At 45.4% G+C, this 25442-nt stretch overlaps 2 protein-coding genes across 6 annotated transcripts in view; both read right to left on the reverse strand.

Annotated features, from left to right (window-relative positions):
- LOC146520239 (voltage-dependent T-type calcium channel subunit alpha-1I-like) overlaps nucleotides 1-25442 on the reverse strand; it is a 201985-nt gene that overhangs the window by 127114 nt on the left and 49429 nt on the right. The gene's annotated exons all lie outside the window — the stretch shown is intronic.
- Nucleotides 8430-25440, reverse strand: LOC146520242 (uncharacterized). The gene is made up of 3 exons (XM_085157521.1): nucleotides 24472-25440; nucleotides 15612-23912; nucleotides 8430-8497 (listed from the first exon to the last, which is right to left on the reverse strand). Exons 2-3 carry the CDS (start codon nucleotides 17347-17349, stop codon nucleotides 8430-8432), a joined length of 1806 nt encoding a protein of 601 aa, XP_085013647.1. The 5' UTR covers nucleotides 17350-23912; nucleotides 24472-25440.

A 25442-nucleotide genomic window follows, 5' to 3' on the forward strand; every position in this document is an offset into this window, starting at 1 on the left:
TCCTGTCTTTATTAATTACCACCTGACACGGAGACACACTTTTACCACACACACACACTTGTCTGCACATACGACTCCCCAAAAAACACATGCAATTACACTTTTATTCAAACATGCACCTGTCTCCAGTCACATCCTCTCCTTTACTTTAGCAGTAACACACATTTCAACATATGCACTCACACGCACACGCATATACATATAAAAGCAACAGGAAGCTAGTAATTTGTCCCCACATCCTCTCTGCACTTCTACTTACTCATGCTCGGTTTAGGCCAGAAAGGGCATTGAAGAAGCAGATGAAGCAGAATGAGGAGTCAGGCTGTTAGTCTCACTGGTTGGCAAGGCTAACAAAACACACACTATACATGGTGACACTGCATGATGTATTCGATTTATAAGACTATAAAGCCCTAAGTTTGCATTCTTTAGCCATCACATTACTTACTCTACTGTAAGTTGCCTTTAATTCTTCTAACTACCATTTGTTATAATCCAGGTTCCTCTGCCACGCTGACCCTTATTCTCATTTTATCGCCATCATTATAAGAGTCGAATTGCCATTCCCTCATGTTAATGGTCCTCATAATCAGCCTTCTCGTGAAGGGCACGATGTGAGCACATCTTTCAAGCAAAAAGGAAAAAAGTAGGGTAGAGCACTGATGATGAATTTATTTAGCAAACATAAAGACTGAACATTACAAAATGATGCGATTACAGTATCTTTTCACTGGCAGTGTTTGAGCAAGTGTTTAAAGCCGGCAGGGAATGCAAGAAGCTCACCTGCTTCTCAGCCATCAAGGTGCCCTTGTCCAAGACATGTAAACCTCAAAAGGCTCCAGCAGTGCTGTTCAGTAGTTATCACTACAAGAGTGTGTTTGTACCAGGCGGCTCCCTAGTGCGAGGATGCAGCTGTCACATACTGAAAAAGCTGATGTCTGTGTGTAAAAGTTTTTAAAACAACACAAATAAGCCAACATCCATATTAATCATTAAATGGCTAAACAACGACAACAAAATTACACGCCTGGGATGATAATTCCACCCATGTCTCTAATACCCTGTCTTACTAAAGAAAGATGAAATAAGTTAAGGAATTGTAGTGGAAATGACAGGGTTCCTCTTTTATCTCATATTCCAACTTCAAAACTGGCAAAAATTGCAAAAAAAAAAAGAAAAAGAAATGCCCATTGAAGTGGTGACACAAAAATGAAAGAACAAAAGAACGTCCTCGTCTTCTTTCATCATTCCATTTGTTTAATAGAAGCAATTTCAGTCATGGTATTGCATTATCTATTTTTCTCTCCCTCTCTCTTTTCCTCTCTCGGGCACTTTAAACCTTCTCTATCTGTGCTGGGGCTAACTACTTCCTCAAGGCAATGTAAGACTTTAGGAGGGAAGTTGAGATACAGTATGTATATGTGCATCACATATGGATATATCACATATACAGTATCTGAGACATTCACATATTACTATTTCCTGCTGTAGTGCAAGATGTCCACTTATATAAGGACTGCTCGGACATTTAAAGTCATCACTGAGGACCAGATTTCAAATGCTGTTGTCAAAATATTTACATTCCATAACTTTAAGGTGTGCTGCAGAATATGTAACACTGTAAAGCAGGCTACGTTACATTACATTAGCTCACAGGTTAGCTAAAACATAGCCAAGGTCAGACATTGCAGCTCAGCTGGTTCCGGTGATATTAATCGGACCTGGCAGTGACTGCACCCTGTGGGATCGCATCTCTCTCTGCAGGTTGGCGAGCTCAGGTATGGGCAAGCGAACCGCACACACCAAAATACACAGGCACACATGTACAGTCTCACATCCACACACATATTATCCTCACACGTGTGCCCACACACTTTAACACAAGGACAGAAGAATAGATGTGCAGTAACTCGAAGGCATAAACCCGTACCTGCGCATATGTGCTTCAACTTCAACACACTGGCACGGAGAAAGAGTGAGAAGATGAAATATAGAAAACCATCTAATTGAAAAAAAATATTCTCTCTTAGCTTCCACAGATTTAGTTTTTTTTTTTTATTTATTTTGTTTCAAAGTTAGTAATTGACAAATGCACTCTTTGGTAATTTAACTCCTGGGTGCCATGTTTAACCACAATCTGCCTACTGAGGCATGACTGCTACCAAAGGAAATTACACAGCACAGCATTGTTCCCGCTGTCCCAGTCTACCAGGTTCTGCTGTCTGCTGATTGACTCGCTGACAGCTCCTTGACTGATCTCTGTCGGTCCGTCTCACTCTTACTTTGCCTCTTTCTGTCACACCCTATTGCATCTGCTTGACTCTTCTTTGGCTTAAGTAACTCTAACTCAAAGAGAGAGGGGAAAAGAGGATGGAAACACGGTGACAGCAAAGTATCCAGAGGGAGAGAAAGAGAAAAGAGAGATCACGTGCTTTGTAGGAGTTACACATCAGCCACACCAGGCCTATTGACTACCTGAACTCATTTGCACTCTGAGTTTCTTATGTGCATAAGGAGAACAGATGTTAATGCAAAGAGATAAAAAAAAGTCACTGTGATCAATATGAATTCTATTGGCTCAGCCGGTTTACATCTACAGGCTTTTCTGGGTGACATTGCGATAGCATTGTAACAATTAACCCAGCATGGTGAAAGGCCGTCTAATTCCCACTACCTTAAGTTACTTCTCAGCTTCTTTTTACTTAAAAAACATCTTTAATGATCATGATGGGCTTCTTGGTGGGCTGATCTGTACCAAACTTTGAATGAACATCATCACACACACAGTGATTATTAACACCTGTATGTTTTATTAAAAAAAATCCCAATTCTTTTGATTTTCTTATATATTACATTCATTTCATCACCCCCCCCCCCCCCCCCCCGCGAATGTAATGTCACTTTCTCTGTTTGTGTTTGTTTCATGCGTCACGTTCAACTAACATCACCCGTACGTAACTCAACGGCAAAATATGTATCAGTGAGGGAATTTTGTTTGACTCGCCACGAAATATGGAATGAAGACTAGTAATCCTAATTAAATATTATTACTCAGCATTACTTTTCTTGATCTTAGATGTACTGTGCTTGTTTGAAGGATCTCTAATTTACCTATCACTGTGTACACAAATCAGATAATGACAATACATCTGGGTGTACTGACATTAATACATGTCATGGTAATCCTGAGTACTTAAGTAGAAGCCACTTGGACTAAATGTCATCCAGGAGGCTTCCTCAGTTCTGACCGACTATTTCTTAATCAAACAATTATGTTTATTTGTGTTACATAATTTTCCAGTATGTCCACATTGGCTGTTTAAAAAAAAAAAGAAAAACACAAAACAATGTTTTACAGTGCTGTTATGCAACAACACCTGATCCCTGTTAATGTCAGGGGATGAGGGGGAAAGACAAACAGGTTTGCAAGTTTGAAGGGTGGGGCTTCTCACATTGCTCAGTAAAGTGCAAACTGTCCCAAGGCCAGACACAACTATTCATTGCTGTCACTATCTATCCCTCAGACCCAAAGTGAGGCTCAAGCTGAGTGTCTGCCAAATGCAACAAAGCAGCCAAATCCTTGTTTTCAGCTGGAAGCACAAGCAGACATGAGCATCTTGTACAGAAGCATCATACGCAGTATGAAGAAGAAGGCTGACACCATAACTTTACTGTCACCTTTGTGGTAAGGCCCTCCTTATCATGATGTGTCTTTATACCGATCTGCGGGTATATGTTGTTAACCGGCTGTTACTTGGAAATGCATCACTGACGTCTTTAGTAAGGTAACATTAATGTGACAGCTAGTGTAACATTTTACTTTCTACAGGAAGTAATGTGTAAGACACTTTGTTTTGGTCTTTACTCAGCTGATTGAGGGTTTCTCTCTCTCTCTCTCTCTCTCTCTCTCTCTCTCTCTCTCTATATATATATATATATATATATATATATATATATATATATATATATAATAAGCAGACATATATCTGCATAACAGCTTTATATTAATTGTTACATGCAGCGAGAGAAAAATAATAATAAAACAGGGTGAGGGATGAGGAGCGTGAGTGAGTGAATGCATAAGTGAAACAGATGGAGTGGAAACAAATGTATTGTGATAACATCATTTAAACAGTGCTTGGCTCTCTGAAGGCCCTGGCTGCCTTTACACACTCTCTCTCTCACACTCGTTTGACTGGGAAAACAGCCAAAAGGATGGGCCAACAGGACACACTCTCTCTTTCTCGCTCTTTTTCATTCTCTCTCACCCCCCCATCCCTCCTGCTATTCTCTCCCTTCCCAGCCAAGATACTAAATTGTACAGAATTATGCTGTCAGGTCTCATTTGTGAGAGAAATAGCGCACTGGGTATTACCTGAAGACAGCAGTCTGTTTAGGGAGTTCTGATGAATCATCTTTTTTTTCCCCATAGTGTGTAGTTTTAGTTAAAGGACAAAGATAATGTGCCTGCATCACATCAGAAATAATGGATATAAGTTAGTATCAGCACATCTGTGTGTGCACAATAGAAAAAAATACCCTCAACTTCTAACTACCGAGCCTGTAGAGGTTTTATGTGGGCAGCAATAGTATCAGCACTGCAGTCACTGTAGGGATTAGTCCAATGCACCAAACTGTGGGTGAGAATCCAAACAGATATTGCACCAAGAAATTCTGCTGGCTTACATTGTATTACTTATAAACTACCTTTTCTACCAGTCGTATAGTTTGCACTTCCTAATTTGTGCGTCTCGCTGCCAACTCCTTTTCTGGCTGTCATAAACGGCTATGTGGCAGGTTAGGCTGTGTGTGCACCTGGGCAGCACTCAGAGACAGAGACATTGTTATGCAGAGACATTAACTAAAAAGCAGCTTTATTGTTGTACCTAAAACAAAACTCTAACCGGGAAGAAACTAGGTACTAGGAAATGGAAACTACAAAACATGGAAACATGGAAGTTGCAGAAAATATAAAACCACACAGTATGAGCGGACAATACAGCAAGGATCAGAGGGAGACAGACTGAAACGAATCTGACTGACGAGACAGGGGAAGCAAAACTGAACACAACGCAAGGCGAGCAAGAGACAATCAAAATAAGACAAGAAGTGAGATAACAGTGGCGACTAGGACTAAGACACATGTGCTTGAGACTGGTAACAGGGAAAAAGACGTGGGGACATGACTAAATGCAGAGAGAGAAAAGGAACACCAAACACGGAGACAAGAGATAAACAAACATTACAACAAACATCATTTATGAATGATGTAAATATAACCATGAAACTAGAAATCAAATAGAGTATCCCAAGAAACACTATTAAGTTCAGAAACATTGAAACACTGGGTCAAACACCCAGTATCATGACAGTGGCCCAGGGAAAGTGTAAAAAGACACATGAAGTTCTGCATAGAATCAGCAAACAAAGAGGACTTTCACAGAGTGAGTCCAACACGTGAAGAGATTCACGCTAATGTCCCACAGTTTCCCCAGTTCGCCTAAAGACGTGCTTTCTGGTGTAAAAAAGGTGCAGACAAAATCTCTCGCTGGCTTCTCACACGAACTGCTTCACTGGTTTTCTTTTGTTTTTCTTTCTGATGTCACAGCCATCGTTGTGTGACAGGTGACTCGACATTTCTTTTTCTCTCTTCTGCTCCCCTTTATTTTATCTTCTCCTTAGCACATCCCCACATTAGGCTGCTCCTCCACCTCACTTACCGCATTACCTCTCTGCACCGTTCCTATTTCATTCTTTCTCTCTATTCTTTCTCCCTCCCCTCTCCTTCTCCTACTGAACAGTTTGTCCCTCTCTGAGCTGATATCACTTGAGCTTGTTGCAGTAATGTCAGTGACTCAAGCGCTGATTCAGTTACATGACAGTCCACAGAGTTTTAGAAAAAAACTTACCAACTCAGCTGCTTGGAGAGAACATCAAAAGCCGTGTGCATATTTGTGTGTGTGTGTGTGTCTGTAAGTTTAAAGCTGGTCTTTAATGAACTAAGCCCTAAGGCTCATTTGAGCTGCAGATACCAGCAGTCAACTAATGTCCAAACATCTGGGTGGTCTTTCTCTCTCTCTCTCTCACACACACACACAGACACACACAGACACACTAGAGCTGAGCTTTTATCATTGGCCAAAGGAAAGGTTTTAGTATCCACCCTGACAGATGCCACACAGTGACACGCACACCATACCCAGTGAAGGATTTGTGCTGTGTATGATCCATATATGTGTAAAATATACATCTGACAGCTTGGATTATGTGCATCTATCAGCGTAATACAAACAGCAGGGCGAGCTGCGTGTGTTTGTGTGCACGTATGCGCGGGACAGTGACGAAGCAAGTTTATTTCAGCAGGTCCCCTTTGGTCACTAACACTTTCCTCTCTTTCTCCCCTTCTGTTAACTCTCATTGATATCCATAATTGCACTTTTTTTTGTTCATTTTTTCACTGTTAACCAGCGCCCATTTTTCTACCTTCCCTTTGCTTCTCCTCTTTCCCAGCGCTGACAGAGCAATAAAGGGAAAACGCCCAGGAGAGAGTAAGGGTCAGTGAACAGAAGATAGAGAAATGCCAGGGGCAAGTGTTGCAAGCGTTCATTATGGCTTTATAATCTGTCCACTGGGTTGAGGTGTTCAGATACAATCACCTGCTCACCTGGGCGTGAAGTGAGTTTATGTCGCTAATCTGAAATCTCTTTAAAAAAAAGTCCTACATCAACCTACATGAAAAAGTGGAGGAAATGAAGACGAGGTTAAGTCTTTAGAAGTTAATAAAGACTTTCCAGGCATTGTCTCACTGCAGTACATGTTCAGTTCAGTCCAGTTTAATTTAAATAGCACCAAATCACAACAACTGTTGCCTCAACGCACTCTAAACTCTAACATACTACAAAGACCCTAAAATATTAGAGATAAAATCCAACAACCACATGACCCCCTATGATCAAGAACTTGGTGACAGTAGGAAGGAAAAACTCCCTTTCAGCAGGAAGAAACCTGTAATAGGATGTCATTGCTGCAAAAAATCAGTTTGTGAAAGTTCTTTCTATAGATATAGATCAACAGTAAGTGGCATTACTGGAAAATGGAGGTGATTTTGAACCACATCAACAACGTGTCAGACCATGTTAGAGATGTAGCCCTGCTGAGACTCATAGTTTCCAGTGTTTTCATTACTCCTCTCACATTAACATCAGCACTAAAGTTGTGCACTGGGAGCTTCCTGGCTTGGATTTCCATAACTGAGCAGCTCCTGTGGGTGTAATGTGTAGTGTGTTAGTTAATGTGCTTTTGTCCATGTCATGTAACACCTAACATCAGAATGAAAAATGACATTTTTATGCCAGGAATCAATTAAAAAAGTTCTGCTGCACCTATAACAATCAAAACATGTAACACAGAGATCAATACAATCATCAGTTCCACAGATAAAAGGGAGAAAATATGCAAAATAAGTATACCGATGTACATGGATTGAAGAGTAAAAAATGAAAAGAGCAAAAATGTGTTTTTCAATATCAGTGTAGCCTAACTCATCAGGCTACATCAGTTTCTTGGGCCTATAAATAGAGGTAGTAATATCCAGACAAAACAAAACATTTGCAGCCTGAAGTAAGTGCCTCCAGCTGAAAATCACCTCAGTCCATTCAATGAGAGCAGGAGGGAGCTGCAAATTTGAACACTCCTTTTTTAAAACTCACTGGTAAACAGAAGTAAGTGTTGTGACAATCAACTAAAAGGATGAGGGGCAAAGCAAGAATAGCCTCATAATTAAGCTGTTTTCTTGCCTCAAAGGACATACAAGGCAGGTAAGTATGCCAACATGTAGTCACACTGGAACACCCTGAGCCATCTAAGGAAAATCTGGAGCAAATGGGGTAATTTGATGCTACTGTGCCAGTGGAGGCAACCAACATAACCACCTGCTTCTTCTCCAAAATAAAATTGAAGTGTTGTCACTTTGACAGATAGAAGGACATCCCAGAATGCATTGCAAATGGTAAAAACGAGTAAACCTTTCAGAGGATCTCGTCCAAATTTAAATCAGGCACAATTTTTGCTTTAAACTGTCAGGGTCCTGGGTCTGAGTGACCCAGGATCTCTGAGCAGTTATGGACTAATATTATAATATATATCTTGTATTGCTGTCCCTCGTTCTCCCTGCTTGTATATGTGTGTGTATGTGTGTATGTGTTTCTGCGGGCGCCTTCAGGCCTGGTGGGTGTGGCCCTGCTGGTGGACTGGCCACACCCGAAGCCACACACCTGCTGCTGATCAGGCCTCGGCGGGGGAGCTACTTAAGAGAGTCTTGGAGCTCCCACCGACGTGGGATCATTGCGTGAGACTGCTCGTTAGTCATCCAGTTGAGCCTAGTTAGTGTATGTGTATGCCCGCGGTTGTATGTGTCCTGACGGCTGCTTCTATTGTGTCCCCAGGAGAAGTGTGGAGCGCCAGATCGCAGCCAGCACGAGGAGTGCTGAGACACGGACTGTTCACGGAGGGACATGACACGGGAGTCAGGGGAAAGCACGGGGATTTATTGTTGTTATTTCCACACACTGTAAATAAACACACTGTTTATACACAGAGCACCGCGCCTGGGTCCTCCTTCCCCACCCCCCCCCACGGTTTGCCATGCCAAATCGTGACATAAACACAATATTGGAGATTACTGACTACACTTCATGCGTTCAAAGTTTCTACTGGTATAACCATGAAGTATTTGAGTATATACACTGTTACAATACAGGCATGATTGTGCAAAATACAAAATTACAGCAGGTAATGGCAGATAAATATCAATATATATTTATAATATATATAATATCAATAAGTGTTTTTCAAGATAGATTTAAATGAACTAAATAGGCAGGTTTTAAGATAGCAGCAATCCCTGTTAGGTTTGGAGAACAAATGATGTTTAGGGACAGAAAAGAATAACTGTGTCTCTTCCTGTTACTTAGACCTTTTTTTTTCTCCTGATCTCAGTGTTACTCTGCCCGCCTTCCAACTCTGTCTCTCCCCCTTTCACCACAGAAGATGTCTGAGGCTGCAGTCACCAGAGCAATTAGAGACTTCATGTTCCTCCTCACTGTCAAGAGGAGGAAGGACACACACATACATATATATATATATATATATATATATACACAGCACACGTGTTGTGTGCACACACACCCGGCGATCTCTGTCGTCCTCTGTACTGACAGGCACTGGGCAAAAGTTCACTCTGCCACTGTGCTAACTATCTCCTCTTCTCTTCCTCTCCCTTCGCCTCCCTCACACTATCTCCTTCTCATGCCCTGCCTTTTCAAGAAAAGTGCTAACTAGCAATTTCTCACTCCTTCCCTTTCTCTCTTTGTCCGCCTCTCCAAGGGCTATCATCCTCTTTGGTCTCCATCTTTTCTCTTTCTCTTTTATCTCTCTTCTTGAGAAGTTACAGGCTTGTCCTTCACTCAGTGTCACGCTTTTGTGCCTCTGACTAACTTCCTATCCCTCCCTTTGAATCTATACAATAATTACCCCTTCTCATCTATTACCTTCATCTTTCTCTCCCCTCCCTTTGTCCTTACTTTTTAATCTTTCTCATAGCATTTGTATCTTCTTCATTTTTCATGCACACATGCGTTTGAAGTAATCTGTATGCATTTACACTGCTTATGGCCAGCTCTAATGTGGTAGAAAATCAAGAAAATGGAACACTTATGTACAATGAAGCTGTCTTTGCCTGCATCTCCAGTGCGGCTTTTCCCCAGTAAAAAATATTGTCAGCCTCAACCAAATTAACCGAAAAGAGCAGGATTTCTGAAAGCAGGATGTTGAGCACCAAGGGAATTTCACAATAAGCTTCTTTGTCGCCTTATATTACATCGACCCCCTTGACTTGTTCATCTTAGAATTTGCACCACCTATTAGGCCGTCTGGAAGCAATGATGTGTTCTAATATCAGAGTCTCTTGAAGAAATGAAATTCCACCATCTGCCAACCCTATGAAACTTTCTTTGATCTCTCCCAGGTGAATGCCGGCTTTTGCTGAAAAAAAAAAAACCCTCTGCCCTCTTTTTATCAGGGGAAATGAGAGACCTCAAAATCTTCACATCCATTGTGGTCTTGTGGATAGTTGGATGTCATTCATCCACCGCGAACTGCCATGAGAGCACGTCACATGATAGCCAGGGGAAGGTGAATCTCTGCTTTATGCTCACAACATGCTTGGTTTTGTGAGCACTGATGCACTGAATGTCAATCACCCAGCGAACCACCAGTTAGGGGAAACTCAGTTCAAAGACCTCAAGGTTTTAAGGATGCTGCAAGCTTTCCACGACTTAACCTCCAACAAGTAAGCTTGTGATGGACTCATCTGAGCTTGGCATAGTAGTAATCCATGAATTAGTTACAGGAAACCTCATATTGCTCCAACAAAAAGACACATATTCTACTCAAAGGCTCTAAAAAGGACATGTGATCTGCTGGTCTCCTTGATATTATAATGAGTCTTCTTGGTCTGCTAATGTGCTCATAAGTATTCATTACCAAAGGGTAGACCTCAAAGCCTGCACAGCAAGCAGGCAAACGGTTCAATACTGAAACATACTGCAGATCAATCAAAAAGCAGAATATTCATAAACACCCCTTAGTGAGTCATGCTATCTTCACATTTTACACAAACATATAAAAGTGAACTAGAAGCATATACATAATAGCGGTTTGTTCTCCTTTATAAAACATTATGGTCTTTGAGACAACCTCAGTATCTCTCCTTTAAAGTTAATGGCAAAGCAGCAAGGTAGCATAATTTCCTGAAGTTTAGTGTTCTGTCTATAAAAGTTTAGTACATCAGCTTGTGAACTACCACAACTTATTTAGTGTCTTCCTCCACATACACACTACATACACTGTAATTCTTTCCATGGTCTAACTTGCTTAAATATGCAACAATAGTTTGCCACTCATTGTTTTTACAACATTGGCCATAGGCGAAGTACAGCAGAATTTATTCTGAAAAGACAAAGTTGATTCTACAAAGTAAGGACAGACTATGAGCTGTCACATTTGATTTATTAGCAATTCAGTCTGCTGGCACTTTTTCCTCCCACTGTAGCAAGACAAGAATATCTTGAGTTGAATATTTATTGCTTTGCTTATCTGTAGCTGCCTTTACAGCTGCCTCTGGTAATAACCATAGCATTAATATACAAACTAATAACATGTAAGCTTTTGTTGTTTTTGTTCAAACTCTTCCATTTCAAGAATGATGCAACACGCAGTCGCCCCTGTGCTGCAAAGGAGAAGAAGAGGAAGAACCAGAAGAAGAAGAAGCAGAGTACAAGTCAGACTGCTTATAACACACTTTACTGTAAGACTTGATCTTGGTCTCTTGAGATGGCACTGACTCATCACTAATCTGTTTTCACATTACAGATTCTAGCATCATTTTAAGGACAATTTGAATTTGCTTTCCAGAATGTTTAATTTATTAAATGTGTGTGCATGCCAGCATTTTGTTTGGCCACATCATGTATCTGAGGGAAAATCCAGTGCACGGGCATTTAAAACGTTTCCTAATGTTATGATGTTCGTGCTGAGCAGAGCGAGTACCCAGAGAATTGAAAATTAGCATTTATGTCGAGCAGAGGTTAGCTTTTGCTGTCATATTATTCTTTGTATGTAGAAACCAGTTTCCAAAAAAGGGTGGACATTATATAAATGAAAGTATAATTGAATGATTTGAAAAGCATTGAAAAAGCCCAATGTTGAAAATTTTTAAAAATTTGAAATCGATACAAGAAAAGGGGCCATGTTTTACACTGCACTGCAAACTGAGATGCAAAGTCATATTGTTTCCTGTTGTTTTTGTTTTTGGGGGGTTTTGGGCAGCATGGTGGTGTGGTGGTTAGCACTGTTTCCTAACAGTGAGAAGGGCCTGAGTTTGAGGCTACCATCTGACCGAGGTCTTTCTGTATGGAGTTTGCATGTTCTCCCCATGTTTGTGGGGGTTCCTCCCACAGTCCGAACACTTGCAGTTACGGGTTTGTGATTCTAAATCATAGATGTGAGTGTGAATCGTTGTCTGTTTCTATGTGTTAGCCTGACGACCTGTCCAGGGTGTACCCTGCCTCTTGTCCTATTACAGCTGGGATAAGCTCCAGAACCCCTGCAACCTTGATAAGGATAAGAATGGATGGATTGTTTTTTAAATGGTTAGAATCTGTTTTAATACACAACAGATCTGGTAGGCGAGCCAGTGTAGCCCCTGCTGTGGAGCCGTGCTTTTATGAAAAGATAAACTTACCCTGAAAAAGGTGTGGGGAACTCTTTTAGTTTTTTGGAGGAAAAAGAGCACTGTACAATATGACAAGAGGTTGACAGGTATTTAATTCTTTTATCCTCAGAAATTTACTGTCCTCTGTAGAGTGACACATGGGCAAGCAGTACATCCACTCCATTGCATCATTTAGCTTGTCTTCTGCGTCTTGAACAGAGGCAGAGGGTGTAGACAAGCAGCAGAACTCACACTGAACTCTTATATGCAAGAGACATGTTGTTATCACATGTCGCAGATGGAACTGAAGTGTCCGGTTTTCCCCTGACTGCCAGCAAAAGGGCTGTTCAGTCACACCTGGTCAAGCTACTCGCCCATGCTCACTGTAACCCTCAATCATGGACCTGTATTTCTGAGAAAACCTGCATTTGAAATGTTCAAATCTGAGGAGATTTTTTACTGAGGTCGTAAGCAAGGCCAGACTCTCTGCAGTGAAGAATGAGTCATGCAATTTATGTAGCACTTTGTGGATAATAGATGAGAAATAGCAAACTACAAAGCACTCACTTGGATAAAATGTACCCTGCAGTTAGTGGTGATGGAGCCATTAAATGACTTATTAAATTCTCTCAAAAGTCCCAGTTTGTGTAAAGCAATGCTTCTGAGTTGAGCTGACGGGGGAAATAAAAGAAAGAAAAAGAAAGAAAGACATGATTCTTTGATAAGTCAAAAAATTAAGCAGCGAGAGCGTGAGGATGACAGGTGCAAAACAAAATGAGGGGAAAAATAAATTTGTCCATGCATATGTGCATATGTGTGTGCGATTGTGAGTGTGTGATAGGTTTTTCCTTTTTGACATTTATCTCTGCGGTTTATCTAAAGCAATCTGCCCTGCTGTTCCTGAGTTCAGACAAATAGGCACTGCTGTCTAAAGGATTGCTGTAATATTGTCAGGCGTTGTGTGGAGGCGAGGAAGAACGAACCCAAACGCAGGACTCACAGGTAGGTGAAGACTGGTGGATGTTTATTATAAGGAGTGGAGAAACAGAGGGTGAACGGACACTGACTGGCTGGAACACTGAATGGCTGACTGACTGAGAGAACACGGGGAGGACGACATCACACGAACATCATCAATGACACGACAAAGAACGAATAGAAACAGAAGACTTAAATACACAGACTGATGAGGATGATAATGAGAGACCGGTGAGTACACAGCTGAACATAATCTGGCTAACGGCACGAGACGAGCTAACACAGGAACAAACAGGAAGTGACGAAATAAACTGAACGTGAACAAAACGGAAAGCACTGGGTCACCGACCCAGGAACCCTGACAGTACCCCCCCCTCCAAAGGCCGGCACCCGACGGCCAAAAGAAAGAAAAACCAGAACAGGGCGGGCGGAGGGGGCCCAGGACGGAGGGACGGAGTCCACAGAGAGACAAACAGGTCAGGCGGGCGGCCGCGTGGCCGGCGGCCGAGACGACACAGTTCAGGCGGGCGGCCGCGTGGCCGGCGGCCGAGACGACACAGTTCAGGCGGGCGGCCGCGAGGCCGGCGGCCGAGACGAGACAGTTCAGGCGGGCGGCCGCGAGGCCGGCGGCGGAGACGAGACAGTTCAGGCGGGCGGCCGCGAGGAAGACGGCGGCGGCCACTGAGCTGGTCCGGTGGGCGGCCGCGAGGAAGACGGCGGCGGCCACTGAGCTGGTCCGGTGGGCGGCCGCGAGGAAGACGGCGGCGGCCACTGAGCTGGTCCGGTGGGCGGCCGCGAGGAAGACGGCGGCGGCCACTGAGCTGGTCCGGTGGGCGGCCGCGGGGAAGGCGGCGGCGGCCGCGAGGAAGGCGGCAGCGGCCGCTGAGCAGGTCCGGTGGGCGACCGCGGGGAAGGCGGCGGCCGCGGCGGCGATGACGCCCAGAACGTGGCTGGGGCGACGGTGCGGCAGCCGCAGGACCAGGCGAAGCAGAGGCTGGCGACGAGGCTGAGGCCGGACCAGGCGAAGCTGAAGCTGAAGCTGAGTCCGGACCAGGCGAAGCAGAAGCTGGCGATGAGGCCGAGGCCGGACCAGGCGAAGCAGAATCTGGCGATGAGGCCGAGGCCGGACCCGGCGAAGCAGAAGCTGGCGATGAAGCAGAGTCCGGACCAGGCGAAGCTGAAGCTGAATCTGCGTCCGGACCAGGCGAAGCCGAAGCTGAATCTGCGTCCGGACCAGGCGAAGCCGAAGCAGAATCTGCGTCCGGACCAGGCGAAGCCGAAGCAGAAGCTGAAGCTGCGTCCGGACCAGGCGAAGCCGAAGCAGAAGCTGAAGCTGCGTCCGGACCAGGCGAAGCCGAAGCAGAAGCTGAAGCTGCGTCCGGACCAGGCGAAGCCGAAGCAGAAGCTGAAGCTGCGTCCGGACCAGGCGAAGCCGAAGCAGAAGCTGAAGCTGCGTCCGGACCAGGCGAAGCCGAAGCAGAAGCTGAAGCTGCGTCCGGACCAGGCGAAGCCGAAGCAGAAGCTGAAGCTGCGTCCGGACCAGGCGAAGCAGACGCTGAAGCTGAAGCTGCGTCCGGACCAGGCGAAGCAGACGCTGAAGCTGAAGCTGCGTCCGGCCCAGGCGAAGCAGACGCTGAAGCTGAAGCTGCGTCCGGCCCAGGCGAAGCAGACGCTGAAGCTGAAGCTGCGTCCGGCCCAGGCGAAGCAGACGCTGAAGCTGAGTCCGAGGCTGGCCCAGGCGAAGCAGACGCTGAAGCTGAGTCCGAGGCTGGCCCAGGCGAAGCAGACGCTGAAGCAGAGTCTGAGGCTGGCCCAGGCGAAGCAGACGCTGAGGCTGAGGCTGGACCAGGCGACGGCACGGGAGCCGGGGGTGACGGAGCCACAGCTTTAGGGCCAGCGGGCGCGGAAGCCCCTGGCTGGAGACAGGCAGGGCCAGCGGGCGCGGAGGCCCCTGGCTGGAGACAGGCAAGGCCAGCGGGCGCGGAGGCCCCTGGCTGGAGACAGGCAGGGCCAGCGGGCGCGGAGGCCCCTGGCTGGAGACAGGCAGGGCCAGCGGGCGCGGAGGCCCCTGGCTGGAGACAGGCAGGGCCAGCGGGCGCGGAGGCCCCTGGCTGGAGACAGGCAGGGCCAGCGGGCGCGGAAGCCCCTGGCTGGAGACAGGCAGGGCCAGCGGGCGCGGAAGCCCCTGGCTGGAGACAGGCAGGGCCAGCGGGCGCGGAAGCCCCTGGCTGGAGAGCGGCCGGGCCAGCGGGCGCGGAGGCCCCTGGCGGGAGAGCGGCCGGGCCAGCGGGCGCGGAGGCCCCTGGCGGGAGAGCGGCCGGGCCAGCGGGCGCGGAGGCCCCTGGCTGGCAAGCAGGAGGGCCAGCGGGCGCGGAGGCCCCTGGCGGGAGAGCGGCCGGGCCAGCGGGCGCGGAGGCCCCTGGCGGGAGAGCGGCCGGGCCAGCGGGCGCGGAGGCCCCTGGCGGGAGAGCGGCCGGGCCAGCGGGCGCGGAGGCCCCTGGCTGGCAAGCAGGAGGGCTCACAGCTGGCTCTGGGTGCTGTGGCTGCAGGTCCGGGAACTGGACTGACTGGACGGGAGGCGACTGGACTGACTGGACGGGCTGGAGGACGGGAGGCGACTGGACTACAGACTGGACAGACTGGAGGACGGGAGGCGACTGGACTACAGACTGGACAGACTGGAGGACGGGAGGCGACTGGACTACAGGGGACTGGAGGACGGGAGGAGACTGGACTACAGGGGACTGGAGGACGGGAGGAGACTGGACTACAGGGGACTGGAGGACGGGAGGAGACTGGACTACAGGGGACTGGAGGGAAGGCTGAAGAGCAGGTGAGTGAACTGACTGGAGTGGAAGCTGAACAGCAGGTGAGTGAACTGACTGGAGTGGAAGCTGAACAGCAGGTGAGTGAACTGACTGGAGTGGGGAAGCTAAGGGATGAACAGAGGTTGGCGATGCTAATGGCTGAGCTAATGACAGAGTTACCGAGGGGGATAAGATTGCGGCCTGGGCTAATAAGGCTGGTGCCTGAGCAGGGGACACTTCAGCTAGCCTAACCAGGGACAGTGCGAGGGCGTGAAAGGTTGGATCGGGAGGTGGATGAAGAGGTGAAGTAGTAGGTGGGCCGGTTAGCTCTTCCAAGCCTCCAGGGAGGTCAGGCTGGGTTGAGGCTGCCCTCAGCCTGGGCGCTGGGACAGGCACGGGAGGTGGCTGGACACCAGTCACCCCCACCCGGGAAACAAGAGTGGATGTGGAGGTAGACTGCGTCGCAGCTGCCTTCCTCCTGGGAGCTGGCACCGGTGTGGGTGTAGGCCGGGCCCTAGACATCTGAGGGGGTGAAATGGCTGAAGAAGAAGGCCAAATCTGGGCTGCCGTGCTGGTGGGGAATGGCTGAGTGACGGGTGTGGACATGGTGACCGGGTGTGTGCTACTGGCAGGTTTATCAGAGTTCGGTCTGTTTTTTCTGCCACCACGATTTACAGTCTTTGCGGGAGCACAGCAGAAAAACTCTTCCCAGTCTACATCATCCAGGAGGGAATCCCCCCATGGATCGGTGGTGGATCTGTTATGTGTTTTATGTGAATAATCAGACGATGGATGTGGAAAACAGTTAGTGGAACTCACCACCGGGAGTGGTTGAAAATAGTCCATATTATGGCGGCGTGTGCGCCGCTTTCTTCGGGAAGAGGAAGCGGCCGGGGTAAACAGCTGAGCCTCTGGCGCGGTAGCCTCCATTGAGTCGAGGTGGGAGGCGTAGCCGCGGTGCCGTGGCGAAGGTGGAGGTCCGGCGAATGAGGCGGCGGGTGTGCGAACGAGGAGCGGAGCGGCGAGAGAGGGAGCGGCCGAAACGCGGCACGAAACGTCCGCTCTCCGCGGCAAATGCTCCGCGGCAGGTGTGGCAGCAGGTGGGGGAACGCGGCGTCTCCGAGGCCCGCCCAGAGCCAGGCGAGTCCCCTCGAAGACGTGCTCTCGCTCCGCGAAGAGCCGCTGTTTTCCCCTGACCAACTCTGCCCAACGGTGAAGCGCTGCCACCTGCCGCTCGTTGAGGTCCGAGTCCGCTGGGTCCCAATCGTGTCTTCGTGGCACGGGTCGTGTCATTCTGTCAGGCGTTGTGTGGAGGCGAGGAAGAACGAACCCAAACGCAGGACTCACAGGTAGGTGAAGACTGGTGGATGTTTATTATAAGGAGTGGAGAAACAGAGGGTGAACGGACACTGACTGGCTGGAACACTGAATGGCTGACTGACTGAGAGAACACGGGGAGGACGACATCACACGAACATCATCAATGACACGACAAAGAACGAATAGAAACAGAAGACTTAAATACACAGACTGATGAGGATGATAATGAGAGACCGGTGAGTACACAGCTGAACATAATCTGGCTAACGGCACGAGACGAGCTAACACAGGAACAAACAGGAAGTGACGAAATAAACTGAACGTGAACAAAACGGAAAGCACTGGGTCACCGACCCAGGAACCCTGACAAATATACAGCATATAGCATAGCAGAGAGCCAAAGCAGTAGGTGGATAATGTCAGCCAGCCATTTCAATGTAATTCTCTTCTTAAGAAAGTGACTTTGCACCAACCCATAACCCAATTATGGCTACAGCTGAAAAACCACTGTACACATAATCCATAATTCAACACAGTGAACTGTAATAACACACACACACACACTGACACTAATGCATTTTTGTACAACACGTGTTGGACTTATATCCTGAACAACATAACTACGGTGAGTTCTTGGACAATAGTGCGCAGTACAAAGTGTGTGATGTTGTACATCTGTACTGTACACTGCATATCTATCACAGAATGAGTGTGTGTATGAATGCATGGATGTAAAGAGTGTTGAATGGCTAATAAGATTAGAGAAACGTCATATGAATGCCCGAACTCAGAAGTCATGCAGAAGGAAAATTCACATGTTGAGGACACCTTAGGCTGACATTGTTAAACAGGGGACGAGGTTCACACATCACTCTTTATAAATAGCAATCCTCTCAAATGTTAATAGTCAATAAGCATAAGCCACTGGCAGAGTGGTTTCTGATTTACTGTTTCCATGATGGACTGCAGACAGCTGTAAACTAGCTGGCTAGAAGTGCTCTGAGTTGTCACACACTGAAGCAGAGGCTTTGTTACATTTACATCACATATATTAGTTGTATATATTTAATATCCTCTTTACAATATATCCTATATGTCTCCTCTGTACATGTCCAAACCATCTCAGCCTTGCCTCTCTAACTTTGGCTCCAAACGGCTCAATCTGAGCCCTCTGACTTACCCATTTCTAATCCTGGTCACTCAACTGTCTTTTAGTTAGCTCCTCCGTCTCCAAACACTACATCATAGCTGGACTCACTATCATCTTGTAAACCTTCACTTTCACTCTTTTTCTGCTATTGTTCTGTCTCAAATCACCCCTGATGCTCGCGGGGGGGGGGGGGGGGGGGTGTCTCAAGGACACTTTAACATGTAGACTGAAGGAGCCGGGGATCAATCTACTGAGACCAAGGTGTTATTTGACCGGTCATCTACACAATGTAGCATCACATGTCCTGTTTTAGCATTTCTCTTTATCTTTAAGCATAAAAAACCCCATGAACTTTAAGCTACCTCCCACCATGCACATGTTCAGTGCAAGCTAACTACTATGAAAGAATAATGCATTTAAAATAGGTCACAAAGAGAGCGTATGCACTGAGGCTTGGTACTATAGTAGTCATTAGAGTCACTTTAAGTCCTGCATCTCTTCTTCACTGTTCTTCTCATCTCTCTCTCAGACAGCACATGCACTAATGGAGTTTGGACTAGACCTGAGGGACAAGAAAGAAAAGGAGGAGGGGGGAGGCAAGAAGTGTGAAAGAGTGATGTAAGAGTGGGGATCATACAAATTAGTATTGGTATGTGTGTTAACATTAGCACTGGGATTTATTTTGGAAACGTAAGCATTAGTATTCTAATAAGTTGTATTTATTTTAAGAGAGGTTAGTCTCATTAATGTTTGCACCTCATTTAAAAAAGGGAAACTTTCCCTGAGGTAAAAGGACAACAGTTCATACTCTACTTGAAGCAGAGACTCATTAAAATAAGCAAACTACTTGCATTATTGCACAAGATGAAGGCACAAATGGTAATCTGGGAAGCGACAACATCTTAAGCAAGAGGGAAGGCGATGCATCCAAGTAAAAGAGCGGTTGAATTTGTGAGTTGTAACAAAAGAGAAGGCAAAAAGGAAAAAGTGACAGAAAACAGACAGGAGACCAAGCGTAAGATAAAAGAAAGACAGAGTGTCGCTGTGAATTAAAGACAGACTTGATGTTCTTTAATAAAACATCTGTCAAAACAAGTGGAACGAGCGTTCAGCGTCTACACATACAACCATCCGTCAAGTGGCACACCTCACAGGAAGTGTCACTGCAAAAGAAAAGGCATAAATCTACTGTGTGGCCCCGCAGCAGCTCCTCCACACAGAACAATCGAAAAGTGGAAGGACGGAGAGAAAAAGTTCAGAGGAAGAAAAAGAGTGGGAGAACCGAAGAGAGCAAACGGGAGAAGGTGAGGTGAGAGAGAGTAGGTGATGTGTCCCAGGTGTGTGCTCTATCCTCAGCTGTAGTTAAGGGCGAAGCACGGCAACGCCTCAGCCATCCGTCACCATGGAGATAACAAGCTGTCAGGGCAGAGAGGATCACGGGCCACAGAGGCCGGTCACTCGACTTGAACACCACAGGAGCCAATCAGAGGATAAAGAAAGAGGGTGAGATAATGCGAAGAGAATGATAGGAAACGGGAACAGAGAGAGAAACCAAAGCAAGTTATTGATAGAAGGTCTCAGAGGACTGACGAGAGGTTCCCGAATGAGCATGGTTAGACAGCGCTAATTAGAACTGTAACTAATTATAACGATATTTGGATAAATAAAGGGAAAAAAAAGTCCAAATCTATGTAGCAATCAACACGCTGCTTATAAGCAACTCATACCATCATCCAGGGCAGGACAGGGCATTTCTTTTCTGAAACTATGTACATTACAATTAATTGGTCTGCATTTCCACTTGGTGCTAAACAATGTTAACAGTGATACCCAGTTTGCAATTATAACTGCAAGTTAGAAGACTCAAACAAGCAAAGGTCATTAATTTAACAGGAGAAATTATTTCTATTGAGCAAGAGTGCTATTAAATATCTATTGTTACATATTTACTACACACACACACACACACACACACACACACATATATATATATATATATATATATATATATATACTAAATGGTGTTAATTGCACTATTTCTGGCATAATTGGTATGAGTGTCCTGACGTGTTCTCATCTTGATCTTCAGAATAAATTACTGATGACATGTAATGCTTCCTATATAGCCAAGGCACAGTGCAGCAGACTGGATGGAGATTATAATAAAACTCTACACTGACTGTGAAAGATTTGCTCATGTGAATTCTGCTTTTTCACGTCATTCTGACATCTTGCTGCACTTTCTGCTGCTGACTGTTTGCTCAACCTTTTCCGGATCTGTTTGATTGTATGGTTAAAAACGTCTTCCTCGTGTGTGCCTTGGTGTTTCATCATCAAAGAGGACTCACTTGAAGTTTCACATGGTAAACCGTGAAAACCTGCTAAAGCAAAATCTAAACGAAGTGCAGCCAAATCCACGCAGCAGCCATCGGAGGCCAGGTCAAAGTGGGAAGACGTATCAGACAACATCCATAAGGAGGCAGTTACAAACATGATAAAAGCAAACAAAAGCTCGAGCAACAAGATGGCAATTTAATAGAAACAGGCAGTGTTATCTAAATATATATTTAGGCACAGCTAGAGTTATAGACGTTATCATCCTTTTGTTCTGAGCTTAACACTGTGAGGTGTTGAGCATATAACTCCTGATGGTTTTGCTGTTAAATTGATTTTCTTTCAGGAAGTAAGAGGGTGATAATTTCACAAATTTAAATGTGATGCAGTGGAGCTACGACTGCTGCCTAGATGGTCAATATGCCGCTGCTTGTATCTGTCAGTGCGTGAAAGCCCATGGCTGTGGAGTCTCAGGTTTCTATGCAGTCCTGTGAAAAACTAAGTAAAGCCTTACTTCTTCTCTGAGAATAAAAAGTGTAGGTAACACCAAGGTGCTTCTAATGTAATGCATTCGATTAAAGAGTTTCAGCAATTTGTCTGTAGCATTACGGCGTGTGTACACAAAGCCAAGGAGGAAAGAGGTCGGCAATGATTTTAAAGAAGTTGCTATCTAAAGCTAACAGGACAGTGATCCCAAGCAAAGCAGAATGGCTGAAAAAGAACCAATCAAGGTGCTGCAGTGATCGAAATCAAAGCCCAGACCTCAGCCCGACTGAAATGCTGAGATAAGAGCTGTTCACAAATGAAATCTCAATCAGTTGAAGCAACACTATGAAGAAGAGCGGGGCAAAATTGCTCCACCTCATCATACAGAACTTAGAAGTCATATAGAAAATGATCAGTTTAACTTGTTGGTGATAAAAGTGGTTCTACCAGCTACTAAATCATGGGGTACACTTAGTATTCTTACACAATGCTTCGGCATTTGTGTTAACTAAATAATGATATGGTGTAATATGTCATGAGTTGTTGACCTGAGGTAGTGTATAATGCTTGGATGCCATCAGTCTCGAAATAACAGCTGCAGGAATGTATCTCTGAGTCAGTATAAAGCGACACAGCACAGCGGAGGCCCTATTATTGAAAATAAGAAAAAAAAAAAGTCAAACTGATTATACAAGTCAGAAACTAGAAAAACAATTGCCTGCAGGGCAGATGTTACACAATGTACAAGTCAGCGAGAATGGACACAACACATATACTGTAGCTGTGCAAATACGTGTTACGAGGAGTGAGTGGAGGAGCAAAGTGGAGGGGAGTGACGGCAGAGGTGGCGTAAGAGCAGTGACAGGGAAGAAGATCAGCAAAGAGGGAGGAAGACAGAGAGAAAGAGAGAGAGATCCGCGATGACGAAAGAAAAGAGAAAATTAGGAGAGAAAAACTGGCAGCTAAACTTTATAGTAAGAAATTTAAATTCCTCTCATAATCATTTCAAATGTCAGCATTAACATATTCGAAAATTGGGATAAAGATAAGATTAGTAAAAGGATTTTGAAAACAATCAAGAGCAACACAGGGGGAGGAAGTGTGTGGTGTGCAACATAGAGAGGTGCTCCAGGTACTCTGCTGCAGGCGAGCGTGGGAGAGCGTCACTGTTTGTATGTGTGCGGCACAATGTACTGTAAGTGTGTGTGCATGTGTGTGTGTCACCAAAGGCCTCTCACAGCTACTGAGCGGTGGACGGAGTTATTGATTGGCAAAGAGTTGGTGAAACAACCATTTATTGCCCCCCCCCCCCCTTTCACTCACATCTAGACAAAATTTACTTCAGACACACTACACTGAGCAAAAGCAAAACACTGTTTGATGAAGTGAAATGGGGCTTAACTTATAATCCTATCACAGTGGCATTTTTTTTCAATGTCTTTGAAACAAACAAAAATGGGCTCATATGTAGTCGACACAGGCGATCCAACACACCTCTCTATATACAGCACCGACTACTTCAGCGCGATCAATACACGCATTCAAACGGGTACAAATCATTGTTCCAGTGCACCAAACATCAAACTTCTGCTCCAGCTGAAGTCCCACACACACTGCAGATACATGCACATCCTCTTATTCCTACACAAGAAAGGCACTAGGCTTGTGCTTGCATAGCCATCCCACACACACACAAACACACACACACATAAACAGGGCCACTCACTCAGATATATTCTTTAGGAAGCTTTAATCCTTACTAACCTGGTTGCAGTAAAGGCAAAAGTAACCCACCATGGCAACTGAAGTGTGTGTTTATGCGTCTTCTAGACCCTCAAGCTGAATCAGCCAGAAGAAAATCACCTCAACTACAGCAATAACAGCATTACCTGCTCTCCCAGACACACTGTTTTAACATGCTTACAGTTTGAGCCACTATAGGTGTCAAGCAACACAATCAGCAATTGGTTGTGTGTTTTTGCAGTACACGTGTATACACAGGCGGTGTTTGTACCCCCGTGTTGGAGCCAACTGTGTGTAGCAGAGCACAGGCATTAGCAAGCTAGCACTGTAAAATCCTTCTGATTTTTTTTTTCTTCCTTGAACATCAAAGACAGAGTCTGACAGGCAAACAGAAATTCTCGCTGTCCAGTTTTGTCTGTCTGACTGCTTACACTTTCCCTCTGTCGTTCTGATTTTCTGGCTGCACATTTGTTTGCCTGTAATACAGACATTTTACTGTATGGTTTTAGTTCCCCCTCACCAGCCTGCTGCACATGCATGGGCAGTGAAGACTGAATATTACAGGGCATTTAACAGGCTTTTCCCTCGAATTCTGACTACATTTCATGATTAATCAAAATCAGTTTGTCACTGCGGTATGCCAGGGTCATGTCTATCCTGTCATTCAAAAAATCTCAATAAATCAAACTCGTCTGTATAACAACTTTCAAAAACGTTAAAATGCATGAATATATGTATAAATGCATAGAAAACATCATTTCTAAAATTCTACTCAGCCTTTTATTGTAATTGTGGATAGAAGCTAAAGTTCTGGGGGGAAACTCTGTCATGGTCCCTGTGTCCCGCTGGTCGACCCTCTATTAGGCAATATGTTTGTGGTTTGTTTGCTCTCTCTCTCGCTCTCTCTCTCTCTCTCGCCGCGGCGACGCTCATTGCGGGCTCCCGCTGCTGGCCCACACACCTGCTCTCATCACCGCACCGGCCGCTGATCCCAGCTGATTACTGCACTACTTAAGATGGCGAGTCTGCACTAGTCTTCGCTGGATCGTTGAGCTATCAGCGTCAGTCAAACTTGTGTATCTGCCAACCTGTATCTTGAAAGCCCTTTGTTATTATCCCACTAACCCGACCTTTTGTGTTTAGATCGTTTTTGGAACCGGATTCTGAGAGGAGTGACTGAGGATGAGCCTTTTGTACAGAAAGTGTGGAGCACCTTTTCCCCTAACCCTGTTTCCCACGGACCCTGGCGACCCGGACCCGTTTCCCCGGCACGTTGTATATAGCCACTTGGTGATTGTGTTCACTGTGAATAAATGCACTGTTCTTCGCTTAAAGGAATACCCTGGCCTGCGCCTGAGTCTCTTTCGGAAACCATATCAAACTTGGATTATATCAAACATAATTCAAGCAAAATAAAGCATAGTCAAGGAGAAAGAGAGGAATCCATCCAACAGGAGCTCTCTGTCAACTTTGAGAAACCAAAATCATCACAGGCAAACATCCTCCCCATGTCCCATCAAAGTATAGTTTAATAAAGAAAAATGGAGTTGAATATTATATCTCAGTGGAAAATAGACTCAACATATGGATTATTTGGTTGTGTTAGTTTACATTTGCGAGGAACACTCAAGAGATGATTAAAAACAGTGTAAAGGAAACTAGCTCGCAAGCAGATTATCCTGTGCTCAACAATGTGCTATAAAACATTTAAAGTAATTAATATCTTTAAAATAATACTGGTGGCTTACAGCTGGGAGCAAAAGGTGTTCTGAAAAAGCATGTTTCCCCATAAAGGTTCCTCTGCTTCTTGCACATGACAATGATAAATCATCACTACTCAACTGAGCAAAACAGCAGGTCTTGCACTGTGACTGGTGACAGTAAATTGTACTATAATCTATTTCACCTACACACACACACACACACACACACACACACAAAGCAGTGCAAACACACTTACTTTGAGACGATTCTGACGAAATCCACAAGATAAAGCAGTGAGGGTTGATGGGTTGGGGTAAAGAGGTCAGTGTCAAGATGGATGATGATGTCTCAAACAAACATGAAGGAGAGACTTGAGAAAGCACAAAGAACTCAAACTATGACCCTGCTGAAGGGGGATGATGAACGGGCAGAAAAATGCTGCAGCTGAACAGGCAAATAGAAAAAGGTGAAGGGTTGACAAAGACTGAAAGCTGGGTGAAAAATGAGGTAAAGTAAGATGGGGGAGGATTTAAAGAAAAAAGCATGACTACAAATGCACTTGGCTATGACTGATGATTAAATGTAGCTCGATGAAGATTACAGGTTATCTTTAAGGTCAAACTTGATCCATCCCATCAGTGAACCAAAG

Source organism: Neolamprologus multifasciatus, chromosome 4 (genome assembly GCF_963576455.1).
Source record: "Neolamprologus multifasciatus chromosome 4, fNeoMul1.2, whole genome shotgun sequence".
Classification (NCBI taxonomy): Eukaryota; Metazoa; Chordata; class Actinopteri; order Cichliformes; family Cichlidae; genus Neolamprologus; species Neolamprologus multifasciatus.